The sequence below is a fragment of the Uranotaenia lowii genome, chromosome 2, assembly GCF_029784155.1.
Source record: "Uranotaenia lowii strain MFRU-FL chromosome 2, ASM2978415v1, whole genome shotgun sequence".
NCBI classification, from domain to species: domain Eukaryota; kingdom Metazoa; phylum Arthropoda; class Insecta; order Diptera; family Culicidae; genus Uranotaenia; species Uranotaenia lowii.
In genome coordinates this window covers 14,039,251-14,054,756 of record NC_073692.1, presented here as the reverse complement: position 1 = coordinate 14,054,756, position 15,506 = coordinate 14,039,251, and the positions used below count along the sequence as shown (strand labels likewise).

The 15,506-nt window shown below is 33.5% G+C and overlaps 1 protein-coding gene across 1 annotated transcript; it reads left to right on the top strand.

Moving 5' to 3' along the window:
• Positions 1–5,237: 5,237 nt before the first annotated feature.
• Positions 5,238–14,819, top strand: LOC129749460 (uncharacterized). The gene is made up of 4 exons (XM_055744435.1): positions 5,238–5,377; positions 5,449–5,686; positions 5,761–5,894; positions 14,356–14,819. The coding sequence occupies exons 1-4, from the start codon at positions 5,311–5,313 to the stop codon at positions 14,655–14,657; spliced, it is 741 nt and encodes a 246-aa protein (XP_055600410.1). The 5' UTR covers positions 5,238–5,310; the 3' UTR covers positions 14,658–14,819.
• The last annotated feature ends 687 nt before the right edge of the window (positions 14,820–15,506 follow it).

The window sequence follows — 15,506 nt, the reverse complement described above, 5'->3', positions numbered from 1 at the left end:
TTAGCCGAATATTATATGAGAGAAATACAAATCGATTTTCGTTAGTGCTTAATTTGTACCTACTTCTGAACGAACTTGAACCATCCATAGAAATTTCATAGTAAATGTTTGTGCGTTCTAAGTGACTTGAGTAATTTACATATCATCTACTATTTACTATAGTTGAATAGTGCTTTCTAACGAACTTTTTGGTTCCATTCTGAACTTCTACGGATTTTCTATGTGAATTGAGTTTTGTCGAGATCTTTTCTATAGTTTTTTTTTTAATTCTCCTGAAAACTTTTCAAAGCTGTTCTAAATTTTTGACAGTGAACATAATATGGATTATTTGTAAAATCAAAGCCCGTAAAGAGAACAAAATTGAGCTTAGAAAATAATCATGACGTAAATTCAATGATTATTACTAATCTATCACAGATTCATACTTCGTAATCATTAAAAGTATAGCTTTTGCACCAAACGAACATAAAAGTTTCAAATTTATATTTATACTAGCTGATCCCGTACGAACTTCGTTTCGCTTTAAATCAGTGGTACGTCAAAATGAGTTTAGAAAATGAATTCGAAACATTCTTTCGACAATTTTGGGGAAAAAATTCACAGTGTTTAAAGTCGCTATCATTACTATTACTTGAAATTCAAATTAAACGGTTGATTAGCTTTTTATTAAAATTTATGTGAGAGTGTTTTCTTCTCGATCGGTTGCATAATCTAGACATTATGGCAGAAACATGTACTATTTGTTTATGTGCACGACTCTTTTGCATGACCTTCACACTTAAATTGGTATCAATTAACTGCTTCCAACAAAATTATCCAACAAAACAGTGAGCAACTAACATGGACGGCCGTTTTTTTGACCACGATTCAAAACTTGACACCTGAAATCAATTATCTTTTCTGTTAAACTCCCATGTGTCAATTTTCATTACAATTCTATGCTCAATCAAGAGAATATCGTAAAAACAGTGAACAGATAATAACCCCTTTTGCCGACCCCTGAGTCAAGATTTGAAACCTGAATGCAAAAAAACGTCCCTCAAAACTCCTATGCGGAAATTTTCATCTCAATCCAATGTAGAATAACGTCAAAATCGCAAAAACATCAAAGTTGGGTATGGACGACTCCTTTAGCCGACTTCTGATCCGCAATTCGAAACTTGAAATCGATTGCTCGTCTCTCAAAACACTAATGTGCAAATGTTCATCACAATCCAATGTAAAATAAAGCCAATATCGCAAAAACATTAATCAGTTGATATGGACGACCCCTTTGGCCGACCCCTGACCCCAAATTTGATAACTGAAATCGATTGTTCGTCTCTCAAATCACTCATGAGCAAATTTTCATCACAATCCGACGGAAAATAACGTCAATAACGCGAAAACAATATTTGTCTTGTATGGACGACCCCCTTCAGAAGGGGTCATCCAAAAATCTATAACATTTTTCATCATTCCTGGTCCTAACAAACAAACAAACATACAGAAAATTGCTTTTTATATATATATAGATTTTGCTTTTAAGTTTTTTTATGTTCATATTTCTACACACCGCATCTTCTCGATTTTCTCCTTAAAGAATTGATTTTTATGTTTATTTTTTTACGTTTATTTGCTTCTATAGCACATTTGACAACGTGTACCAGTCAGTTTTTCAATATTTTTTTAACGAACAACACCGGCTGTCGGAACTTCAATATATTTATCAACTGTTCAATATATTTGTCAACAGTTTAACAAGTGATTAGAGGGTTTAGAAGTGGCTTAACAACAAATTTTGAAGTGGAGAATTTAAATGAATGTTAGAATGTTACATTTCAGGACAAGTGATTGCAAAAAAGTAATTAGGATACTGTACATGAAACTTTTAAAAACCGTTTATTTGTTTGCGGTCTTAAAACTTTTGTTTTGGTTAAATAAGTGATTTTATGTTCCCAGCAAGTACCGGCAACAAATTTTACATTATGCGAAAATTCATAACTTCAGCACTCGTGATGTTTTCAATTTTCAATTTTGAAGTTGAAAAATTTGTCTCCCCTTCTGAAAAATCGATTTTATTTGCCATGTTTATTTTAAACAGTTTCTCAAGAAAATAAATAATTTTTCGAACTTAAAATTGTTCTTTCGTGCTTATTGGAATTAATTTATTTACCTATTGATACATTTTCATTAATGTTAATCTCGTGTAACATTTATATAAGTCGTAGTATTACTTTGAGAGTTATACACTTTTTTTTAAGTTTTAACAAAGAACACTCTTGGGTTGTTTGTTACGGGTTTTAGTCGAGTACTTATTCAAATAAATTTTGAAATTTTTGTTTGCGTTCATTTTTCAGAGATCAACTGTTTAAAATAATCACGCAGTTTGCTCTAGAGAAGCAAATCTTATATTTCTAGAGAAAACTTCATTGAAATTTTCACGATGTGCTCGGGATAGACGAAAAAATGAGCTCCATGAAATCGTGCCTGTGGATGTCTTAAGCTGTGCATCACAAATTAACTAAGGGCAGTAGGATATACGCATGCTTAAAAAATAATCAAAAAAGTTTCTGAGACACCTGGCAAAGCGGCTGAAAGTTGTAAGGATTGAGAGAATTTTCATAAGAATAATTTAACGATGTTTATATTATTCTAGATCGAAGATAATGTTTTAAGTATCAAACGCACTCGATACTGATATCAACTTTGTTTTTATCAAAGAGCTTAAAAAAGAAAAAGGTGATTGCATTATAACTATTTTTTTTAACTTAAACAATATTTTAACAGTCTAATTCCAAGACATTCAAACGTATGTTAAAGTATAAACATAAAAACAAAAACACTTTTGGCCAACTTTTATATACTCCTGTGTGTGTGGGTTTGAAACATTTTTTTTTTCTAATTCCGGTGTCCATATATGTACATAAATAAGGTTGCCAGAATTTTTCAGCACGTATCCGGGCCGGAAAATCCGGACAATTTTCTTAAAAAACCTGGCAAAATCCGGGCATTTGATTTCTGAATTGACGACCAATATCCGGGCAGTATCCGGGCAATTTTTTTCAAAACCCAGAAATTATTCAATAAAAATCAAGATAAAAAAAAATTGCCAAAAAAAATTTTTTTTTCATTAAAATTCATACACAGATTTTAAATCGTATTTAAGGCTTCGAAAAATCCTTTCACGATTATTTTTGCAAAATCTGCTAAAAAAATAGTTTCGGTGGCTAAATAAAAAAAATTACAACACAATTGATTTTTTTGTTTGATTTGCCAAATAAAGTGAAAAATCCGGGCAAAATCCAGGCATTTTCCAATAAAATCCGGGCAACCGGGCCGGGCCGGACTGTTCTCAAATTTTATATCAAATATCCGGGCAAACGCGGGCAGTCTGGCAACCTTATACATATTTACAGTACTCGGTACATCATTTGACAATATCCTTGCTGAATGATTGTTTCCATCCTGCTTTGTCTTGTGATAGGATATGGAATATGTTTTATTTCATTTGTTTTTTTTTGCAAACATATGAAATGCGGTTGCGCAGGGAGGACAATGCTAGTTAGAAGAAAGCTTGTAAATGCCGATCTGACATAGAATCTTATACCAATTTTACCACCTCCAAGAAAATTCATTATTGGAGTAATGTCTGATTTGTGGGTGCAGATGGAAGAATATATGTAGATCCGGCCGATAGCAATTGATAGATGTTTTTTGCTCAAATTCGTTTCATTTTCCGCTTATTCAATATTTTATGTTATATGCGAGACGGACCCTGCAATCTGTTATAGTAGAATGAGCAGACCGAAGAATGGTGGACGTTGAGAGTTTCGATAAGCTGGTAGAAATGGTTAATACATACCTATGCCTACAAGCTATAGAATTACAGTAGGCGCAAAAATTAAAATCAGCCCACCGCCTACATGAAATCGATACTTTCTACTCTTAGTTTATGAAAGTGGAAGAAACATATCTGATAGAACAATTCCCTGTCCAAAAATAACCGCAATATTTTCGACGGGATTTCCAATCATCGCTTTCCTGCGAAATTTTCACCCAATTGTTCTTTTCTAACCATATGGCTTACACGTGAAACATCGTATTAAGTACATGGTGAATAAGTGAATGAACTAGTTGTACCTCAGTATGAACTAGTTGTGTAAGTAATTACTAGTTTCGTTCCGAAACAATATCTCAGTACAGCTTCCATCGAAACACATTACCCACATAAGATTGCTTACACGTGGAACCACGCTTCTTATTCTATCATGTGGGCTTTATTTAGTGATTCATTTACTTAACCATTTGCGTTTAATTGCTTAAAATATATTTTTCAATTGGATAGTTTATTTCAAAAATTCAGCCTACGGTCATTTTCACTAATAACTTGCTCCGGTTCTTTATTTTCATAACCGAATGCTTCTGAACCTATTTCTCAGCTACTCGGAGCAAGCTCACCCACCATTTGTATGATTAATTCATCATAAGCCACTGCTCAATTTTCATACCAGAAAAATCTCAACCCGACAGTTGTAATATCACCGGATCATTATCAGCGCATTACAGCCGTTTAAAAACGACAATAGTTCCGTCTTTTAACACTGATTCGGTTAAAAATCTACAACCACAACAAACATAACATAACAGCAGCCGCTACAGAGAAAAAAATGATTCATTAAGATAAATCCTCAGCACAATACAGAAGCCGGTTAATTGAGCCGATTGTAGGGCAGAAATCGTTGAACTCTCTGCCGGGCGTGAGATGATTACGACGATGACGCCTACACCTACGATCATTGAGTTAGTTAGGGTAAAGAAGTTGATTATTGACGATTAATCTCTTCATTCTTAAACGAGTCAAACGTCAGACTATCAACCTTTGAAGGCACATGAGAAGTGCGATCATGCAATTAACACGAGCTGCAATTGTTAATAGCTCACATTTTTTTTTCAACATGAAGATCGACCTACCTGTTTGAGAAGGCTTTTAGAACTCGCACGAAAAGTGCGTTAATTTCTAGATATAACAGCCGACGTCACAGTATTATTTGACCAGATAATCACTCTCCTGAATCTCGATAGATAGCTAGATAGATATTTCATCAAAGAGATTAAATCCGCTTTGAAATGCGCTCAAAACAGGCGATAAAAAACATGAACGAATTTTGATCGCACTGCAAGCTGTTCTAATTCGATTCCCGAGATCAGCTTTTAATTTTATAAAAGTCTGGTAATCTGACCCAATCATGCTTAGTCGATTGCTCGCAATCACTTAGTGAAGAAATCAACTCTAGGGGAGGAAGATAGTCTTCCCAAATCAGAATAAAAATGAAGTACCTATTGGCAATAAGTTTAGTCTTCGCGGCAAATTTGGCAGTTGGGTTTGGTGAAATTCGTAAGATTTTTCCTCCTTCGCTAATCCTATCGAAAAAGTTTTGAAAAAAAAATTCCTTAAAAAATCCGCAGCCCCAATCCTTTCGATTTGTAACACCACCGAGCCGGAATATGCCAAGTGTCTGCAGGATGTGGTGGAAGGGTTGCGGCCAAACATCGCTTCCGGAGATTACGGACCAGGTCGGAACACAACCCAGTTGGAACCGTTTAACATTACCAAGCTGGACATCGACAAGGGAGATAGTTTCAAATGTTTGCTGAGAAATCTCTCCATCACCGGGGTTAGCAAATTTGTGTTCAAAAAAATCCGGTAATAATCCTTCAAACGAGTTATTTTAGACCACTTAAGCTTAAAATATTTTCTTCATAAATTCAATCGCTTAGTGATGATATTCCGAACAAGTGGATCAACATCTCGACGAGATTGCCGCTGATGGTGACCAAGGGAAAATACGATCTCAAGATGAATCTGCTGCTGCTCAAAATCACCGGCAAGGGAGACTTCAACTTGACGCTAAGTGAGTAACCCTGGATACAAAATTAGCTTTCATGCTTTTAATTTGTATGTTAATCGAGTGTAGAAAAACGTGTTTAATCATTAAAGAATTTAACACACCCTCCAATTTTACTAAATTTTACGGCTTAATACGTGTAGAGAATTTATTTTGAAAACTACTTATTGAAGTTTCGGGAAATCTCATGAAACGTTTTATATGTGTAGTGAGCCGATGTACTTGGGTGAATAATTCTACTGAATCAAAGCAATTGAAAGTTTCTTTTTTATTCATAACCGTGGTTAAATCCAAAATGATTCAGCACAATATTAGAAAGGTCAAAAGGCCCGAGTAATTAACCTCAAGCGTATATCCAAAATTATTTATTGTCTTTTCTTTATAAATGAAAATCTTTTGCTTAAAACAGCATTCAATGAAAGTGGAGTATTAAACATAAACTTATACTCTAGGAAAAACTGCAGATATATCAATGAAAGTTGATGAAACAAACAGGAACACATATTAAATTTATTTTAAGCCTTTACACTGCGTTATGCATCTGTGAATAAGTTTGGAAAAAAGCATTGAGTCCTCACCTGCGTCAAGAAACGGGATAAACGTTACCTTTAAAATATCTTATTGTCAATATTTATGTGGACTTTCAACGAGAATTTGTTTTAATATATTCATTTTTTTTTAGATTTATGAAAGTTGATCAATTCGTTTGCACATGCCCCGGTGTATCTTAATTAAAAATAAGGATTGAAGTAAAAAATAGAAGCAAAAAAATCTTCGATAACTGTTTCCCTTCTCAGTGTACAAATTATTTTTTTTTTTGTTTCGATTATAGTCGTTTTACCTTCTTTATGGCATTCGCGACTTTATCAACGTTGCAGTTGGCGGATCGTTATTGAAAAACTATCCGGTTCAACTGTGTTCGATGTTTACTCTTGGGCTCGAACTCGTGGACATCGGCTCAGGAGACAACAGACTTCCCAACTGAGCTATATCACAAGCCCCAGTGCACAAATTATCATATTAAGGTTTGGTGTGAAGTTGGCATACAAAATTTATCATAAACAGATTTTTTCGATACGATCTATTTTTTTTTTAATGTGCGATTCAATCGAATGTTTTAAATCAAATGAAATCATTAAGTTCGGATCTTGAAAAGTACCGTCAACTGGGGCAATATGCAACAATTTTCAACTTCAAGGACTTCTAAAATCTTAATGCTTACAGATAATCAGACCTCTTGTACATCAAAAGTTTTAAGGTTGATGGGACACCAAACTGACGTAGTCAGAAAAATTATTGGTTTTAACAGTTATTTTTAAGTTTACAAAAACATGCGGATTTCACCCTACTAAGAAAAAGGGGTAAGTTGCAACAAACTCTGTAATTAATGGAAAATCAAATGAAAACGTTTGAAAATTTATAGTTTTTGATACATTTGTGATGTCATAACGCATAATGCACCAATTGCAGTAATTTTTGTTTTTGTTCGAATTAAATTTTACATTTTTTCTGTCAACATTTTTTACAAAAAAAGTGTTAATCTGTTGCATACATTTAGGGGTAAAAAAAACTACTAAATATTCTTTTAGCTTAAATCATGAAAATAATTCTAAGGATTGATGAAATTTAAATGTTAACAAACGCATAATGCAAAACAATCACATCCCATTTGCATTTTGTTGCATTTTGCCCCAGACAGCTAACTGAATTATAAAAATATTTGTTTAAAAAAATTTGATGATTGTCCGAAAAATATTTATACACCAACAGTGTTGGCATAGGATAATGAAAGCAATATAAAGTTTGTAGGTGGTATCATTAAGCCAATCCGTCATACTAGGTAAAGTTTTTTACCGCATCGAAAAATTTAAAAAATTGTACATTTATTGTTCGATTTTTTTAATTTTTTATGACAATCAAAAACTATGAAAAACTTTTTAACGATGTAAAAACTATGTCATCATCAATTTGTTATCATTCAATGATAACTTCATTACAGTAAATTGAATTTAAAATTGAATGAGTGTTGTGGTATACAAATGTCGCATCTAACCCTGCTTTTGCATGATACCCCGTTTGACGGTATCATTTTTTTTTAATGAGTATGTAGATCAACCCAACAATGTTCAGGAAATTTTAAAATCAGTACATCCAAATGATATAATTCGAATCTTTTTTGGAAATGTGTTGCATTGCACCCTCAGCACAAAAAAAATTGTTTTGAGTAAATAAAAAAAAATCTACGCACATTTTTTTTTATAAACCATTTGTTTTCTTGATTCATTGGATAAAGCTTCTATATATACACTTTTTGCTTTAGACAAAGGAACCCAAGAAACCCAAGAAATTTAAGTTTTATGCCAACCTTCACAGCTCGCTTAGAATTTTATGTTGATTTAAGTAGAGGAATTATTGAAAAAAAATGAACTGTTACCGGATGATGTTTACACTGGCGTGATTTGTTTTAGTGTTTCGTGCAGCTACGTTAAATTTGGTCTCCGGTGAGTGATTTTTTTCCGGAAGCATCTGCTAAGAAGGGGCTTGTACTATGCCACCCAGATCGACAAAGGAAAGGTGGAATGGAACATGTAAGCAACAAAGGATCTGAGCAGAAAAATGCGTTCATGTTCAAGATAAGTCATCTATTTCAATTTAAATATTTTATTAACCATCTATTTAAACAATTTCCTTGCTAATCGTAAGAAGGTGAACTTTAAAATTTGTCAAATTCAAATACATGGATCGAGGCATGTAGTATTTCATTGTCCAGTTGCATTAATACTTTTACACAAGTCAGGATACAAATCGAAAGCTGCAACCAAAGCTCAACAGATAAAAAGCATACCATTCTTCCACGAGGCCATATTCGCAAAGGGGCTCTGGTGTCACTTTTCATTCCGAAATTTTCTGTTTGCCTCAAAACTGTTTTCTCTTAATGAATGTTTAGGATTGCTATCGGCATTCTTAAGATAATTTAACGTTCATAAAAGTAGATATGTACTGTTAAATATTCTCTAATTGTTAGTTGTATTCTTTCAACAGTGATATGAGTTTGATTCGAGCCCATTGATAGTTAAAAAAATTGACATTGATTGTTACAAACTTCATAGAACAAATTTTCCTGATTATTTATATAAATTTTGAAAATTTCAGATATTTTTTTACTTATTTTGTGTCTGCTTCTTTTAAGTTTTTTTTTCAAGAGCGAGTAAAGGCGCGATATCCAAGACCAGAAATAGTGGTGAACAAAAATCCAAAACATGCAATTCCACTAAACCAGTAGTCGGCAACCTTTTGAGTCGGAAGAGCCAAAAACCTCAAATTTTCAAAATTTTAAAGTTTGAATGAGCCACATTAAAGATTTATTGTTTTTTTAATAAAAAAAATCAAAATATATGAATGATAAATGAACATTTTATTTTCGAAAATAACTTTAAACCCATTTGCTTTTTTTCTAACTCTTGGATTTTAATTTACATGGATTCTCTTCTGGATCGTTAACTCTTCTAACATGGTTTCATATCAATTTAAATAAGTAGGAAAATATCGAGTCAAAAAGGTTTTAAGTGTATATAAAGCTTAAATGAATACTTTGCATGATGTTAATCTGAAAGATTTGAACATATTTAAAATCAGAATATTTATAAATTCTTCGGCCAACAAAAGCTTCAAAATTGAGTTTCTTTTTAATCGAAAACTCAAAACAGGTCAATATCCGGGAGACTCCAGTCAAAATCTATGTATTTTCCATAAAAAGGCAAGACAAAAGCCGAAAAATAAACACACGAAAGATGATTTTTACCAAGGAACATCAGCGGCATTAAAATGTTATGCCACCCATGAAAAAAATGCATGCGAATTTATTTCGCGAGTTAAATATTTAGAATTTCGTGAAAATTGTGTATAATCCTGGAAAAAATCTGGAAAGGATTTCCGGGCAAGCAGACTGGGCCTAGCATCTTTTGAATTTTTCTTCAAAAATCTGGGCAAGTACCGGGTGAAACGGCAAACTGGAATGCTAATGACCTCCCCCATGAGGGTCCAGGAAAAGCAAGTCAGATTTTTATACTCTACACTCAATTTTAAGTTCTCAATGAAATTTAGATGACTGAGTAAGGTAATTCAAGAGTAACAAATTTGACTTAGAACTGATGCCAAAATCTCAAAAACTGATCCCAGGCTAAGAATTTCCCCCCTTGTTTAATGAAACTCAGCTCTTTATATCAAACTTTAAATGAGAATAAATTCATTCCGGAAATTCTAGTTCCATACTGTTAAAACTGTATTTCTGTCTTTATATTTACCTAGTATAACATTTTTTATTTGAAATTCGAATAATCATAAGAAATTTTCAAAAGATAGATAATTTTTTAAAATCTTGGTTCACGGAATGTTTTGCATTTCATACAAAATGCTATCCATGAATTTCAAAATGAAAATGCATTTTCAAAATTTAAATGATACTTTTCCGAATTTGGAAAAAAGAATATAAGAAACCGTCATTTCAAGATTCGAAATTCTTGAATCTCAATCTAAAGCGAACTTCAGGTATAGCCAAGCCTCAAAATGGCAATCCTAAACTGAAAATTGGGAGCCAGATCTTATATTAAAATTCTGATTCACAAGTTTGATGAAAAAAATTGAAATAATGATTGAACCAAATTATAGATTCATGGTTGGAGGCTCTGAAACTTATTTCACATCTTGGTTCATTATTTAATTCTGATTTGGAATGAGGATAAAAAAAAAATTGAAATTCGGAAATGGATTCAAAATTCAATCTTTGAATGCAGGTTCAGAATTCAGATTAAGGATAGATATTAGAAATTAAAGTTCTAATTAAGATCGTAAATGATATTTCCAATCAACATATAAAAATGACTATTTCATTGAGGAATTCAAATGTCAAGAGATCGCAAACTTATAATGTTGATAGGTAACGTAATTTCAGATATACTTAAACCGATATACACCACTTAACGAGAAATCGGGAGACACGAATAGCGCTATCTGGCGACAGAAATGGAAGTATTACACTGTGAATTTTTTCGGGGGTTTGATCAGAGATGCCAGTGTCCTAATTTTTCAACTGAGAATCGCAAAAAGTGTGGCGTAGCATATCGAAAAGGCGGACAGTGAAATGATTACTTTTTGAATATATATTAATTATTAACACCGCAAATTCTTACAATTCTTAAAACGTTATCCAAACCTTTAAACATCGTGGTTTTGATATGACAACTGATTTGGCGCAAAGTTCAAAAAAGAAAGAATGCAAAGTGAATGTTATTAGACTCAAAAACGTTTTAGGTCAAGCATTCGTAATAAATGACTAATTTATTATGACTTCATAAATATCTTTAAAAAAATTGAATAGGCCCTGCCGAATATGGGTGATGATTTTCCATTAGTGCAAATGGGATGCAGCTAAAATTTCTTCCAACTTATGACAGATCTTACAGGTTTTGCTTAGATGGGGGGGGGGGGGGTCTAACGGGTATAAAAAACACCATTTTCACAATTTTTTTCTAGAGCTATCGTTCAAACAAATGTATTCAAATTTTTTGCATTATACAAAGCATTGTTAAAAGAACATTTAGTATTTTTTTCGTAGAAAAATATTGAAAAAGGAGCCGGTGACGGAGCATTTTCGAGGATGCCTTTTAGAAAACAGGATTTGCGGTGGACACTGTATCTCAGCACAGAATCATCTGAATTCAAAAAATCAGAGCAAAATATTTTTAATAGATGTTTTTCTGGAACTCCCGTTTTTATTTACCTTAAAAAAAATTTATGAAATTTTTGTGGCTGTTTGAAGTAAAGACTACGACTTTTCACGAAAAAATCCGCCATTTTTCACCTGTAAAATCTCCCAAAGTAAAAAAAAACAAAAAAGAAAAACGTTGGGGTCTGGTATTTTATATGTAGAAAATATGTTCCAAATTTGACAAGAATCAGATAAGTAGTTTTCAAATGACGATGTCCACGGACTTCAAAAATGTGCTTTCGAGAAAAACGCGTTTGAAGTTTCTGATCTTGCTTTCTTGCAGTATTAGATAGGAGGAGATAAAGGCGTATAATTTCTACAGTTTTGCTTCAATTGACTGAAAAATTTGACACAACATTCTTGAAATGTTTTACAATAAGAAAATAAAAAAATAAAAAAATCGATTTTTTGAAAGTGTTAGACCCTACTCCCCCCCTTAAAAAGGGAAAGAATAACTTTTCGATTCCATCGCGCATTACGACATTCACGCGTGGCCACGATGAAATCTGCCAGCACAGATTTTAGACTTTTGTCATAGCATGCATTGAGAATTTTCTCGAGTACTTAACGAGTAAACAAGCAAACTAGATTTTCTTAATCAAATATTTGCGTCTTTTAGTTCCTTTAAATCGAATTCCACTAAATTTATTTTAACTACGTCTTTATTGTGAGTTTTAAAAACATTCTTTTGTATTTCGTGTGCTAGGGTATTGGCAAATAAATACGTTAATATGTTGATCAAATCAAATCTACAAATTATGAATATGTCATAAAAAACGGCAAATAAAAATAAGCGGAAGCACAAAAAAAGATTATCAATAATTATTCAATAATTGGTTTAAATTAGGAAGAACAAAACAATTCTGTTGCACACTTTTGTCTCTGTAAATAAAAAAACAATTTGTGCCCTTTCAAAGTGTAAATCTGGAGCTGTCAAAATGCTGATCAGGGATGCCGTTCGAACATGTTTTCATCACTTTTTTTTTTTGAGTTTACGTACCTTGAAAGCACCAATGGCCGCGCACTTTCAACCTTAATCATTATTTTCTCCGAAATTCAACAACGAAAATATCTATGTTTCGCATTCTCTAATACCTACGCTAAGTATCTTTCACTTGCCATACTAGAAAGAAATTTATTGTGCATTTTGAGTTCAGGAAAAAAAACCAAGATCGTTTTTTCCGGATGCTATTTTATCTGTTGTCCTTATAGCGAATGAGCTAGCGGGTCCCTTTTTGAAATTCAGATTTTTGTGTTGAATTCGAGCACCTCGGCAAAAATTTTTGAATGTAAGTTATTTGTAGCTTGATAATGAATAATTTGTGAAGAAAAAGTGGTTATTTTGAAGGTTTTGTTGCAGAAAAAAATACATTTTTGTTGTGCGCGGCCATTGGTACACTTGATTTTCGGATGATTCTATCGCCGCGCACGGACAGTTTTCTAGTATTTATCAGCAGTTGAACGTAGAAAAGTTCTTCGAGAAGTTAACAAAGGTTAAATAAAATTAACAGGCAGGCTTTCCAATCAGTATTTCCCATCATAAAACCGGCTGAAAAAACACCATTTTCAGAAACAATATTAGAAGAAACGATTGAATGAATGAAAATTGAATAATGAAAATTGCTACAAAGTGCTTGATTCACTAAAATTTTTTTGGTGCATGAATAGAAATAAACAATTCCATTTATTATAACTGGCATCCCTGATCAAGTCAAGTCCGACTATCATGTATGCCCTGACCGAGACTCGATCTTATTTCCTCTGGCTTAGAATATTAAATGCTATCTTCTAGGTCACGGCCAGCGGAAACTTTGTGACCATCGTCCGTATTACAATAACTGGTTCATTGAAAAAAATAAACATTTAGCACGTTCTTTATATATAACTTTATATATAACTTACCGTATATATAGCGTGTTTTTCCGCAAGTAGCTTTTAAACGTGAGTCCCTTTGGTTCTAAGGGTAACAAATAAAAATATCTTGAAATTTAGATTTAAAAGCAACGAAATTTAATGATTTCAAGCAATTAGGTATCTCATCAGACATGTAACAGCTGCAATCATTATGTCCAAACTTAACATTTAGCAAGCTAGTTTATAATTAAATTTGATTGTAATGCTTTTACATTGATATACAATAATGTGGTAATGAGAGCACTCCACCCAAACGAAAACGTGGAATACCAAATTCCTGACTTGATGAATATTTAAGATCAGCTGTCTAGCTCCACTTGGCAATGTTGCAAGTAGAGGCTAGTTAGTTAACGAATGCCTTGCATGATTACATTCAGAGCTTCGGAAGCTTCTTACATTGCGTGTTAAGTTATGAGTCACAAATCACATGGACGGAACTTTAAATTGATTCCATCTTGAACTGTTAACAGCTGGCTTCATGATACTAATTTGAATAATGATTGAATGCGACCTAATTAGTATGTATTCAATTTGATATTTTTCATACTGGGGTTTACAAATCCTGGATGGACAGAAGTCCAGTGAAGGAACAGAAGAATTTTTACCAAATCGAAGCAACCGAAAGATTCCTTTTTATTCAACCAAGTAGGCTTACAACACATATTGTAGTGAAAATGTATTTTTCTCCTTTAAATTAAAATTCGAGTTTTACAAATAATTCGAACTTCATTTTTTTAAATTCATCATTCTATGCGACAAAAATCTAATACATCTTACAATTTTCAGAGGATACCCTGTGCAATCTGAAGATCAAGTGGTATATCGACGAGCAGGACGACAAACGGTTCATCAAGTTCAACCCGATAGATGTACGGCTGAAGTTCGACAAGGCAAAGTTCTATCTGGACAATCTGTTCGGGGGAGATCCGGCGCTGTCGGTCGTTGGAAATGAGGCCATCAACGCTAATCCCATGGTTCTGCTGGATGAAGTTCGACCCACCCTGGAGGAAAATCTGCGCAGTTCGCTAACGGAAATTGCCAATACGGTTGTGGAAGGGGCGGAAGAAGATGAGATTTTCCCATCCTGATGGGTTTTAAGTCGATTTAAACGAAGCACCGGAATACGAAATTTATGAAAACTACTGAAAACATATGCACAATATTGGAAAACATGGAAATTTGTGAGGGACAAAAAAATTAAAGCATAGGTGATGAAAAAAATAAATTAATTCTGGTGATAAACATGATAAGTACTGTTTAAATTGATGTACCAAAATATATTATAAAAAAATCTATCCTATCCAAAACATTTAACTTACAGTTGTAGAAATTAGTAGTAGTCCTTCTGAAAATAAGCAATGTTCTTCTAAGTTTAGTTGGATTACGTAAACTTTTTTTTTTCTTGGGATTTTAACGCCTGGGCGTTATTCATCCCCTTTCCTGCCGTGTCTTGTCTGGAGCGTCTAGTGTTGCCAGTGTTGTAGATCTGTTTTTTTGTTGTTGATTTATATTTTCTTATATCTCTTCAAACAATTTAGTCTTTCGTAAGAAGCGTAATATTTTCTCTTCGTCCTCAGGATCATTTGAGAGTGCTTCCCGAAGGTTTTGAGGCAGTCCACAGTCCGACCGGACCTGGTGATATATCGGACACTGAATGATGATGTGTTTGACGGTTACGGGAATTTTGCAAGTGTGACATTCGGGAGGATCTTCGTTGCCCATTAGGTGACCGTGTGTCAGTCTGGTGTGACCTATGCGTAGCCGCGTAAGTACTCTCCGTTCCAGGAATGTGTTTCGGTCAGTCCATGCCAGAGTGCAGTTTTTCACTTCTCTTAGTTTGTTCTCAGGGCAGGTGTTCCAACGATGTGCCCATAGTAGGGATAGTCTGTCTTTTATCCAGTTCGTGATGTCTGACGGCGGGATAGGAATATTTGGAG

Bases quoted from the DNA above. Each gene is read 5' to 3' on its own strand.
- LOC129749460 (XM_055744435.1), top strand. From the start codon at position 5,311: ATGAAGTACCTATTGGCAATAAGTTTAGTCTTCGCGGCAAATTTGGCA. The intron at 5,378-5,448 runs GTAAGATTTTTC...AAAAATCCGCAG, and splicing joins AGTTGGGTTTGGTGAAATTC to CCCCAATCCTTTCGATTTGT. The intron at 5,687-5,760 runs GTAATAATCCTT...TCAATCGCTTAG, and splicing joins TTTGTGTTCAAAAAAATCCG to TGATGATATTCCGAACAAGT.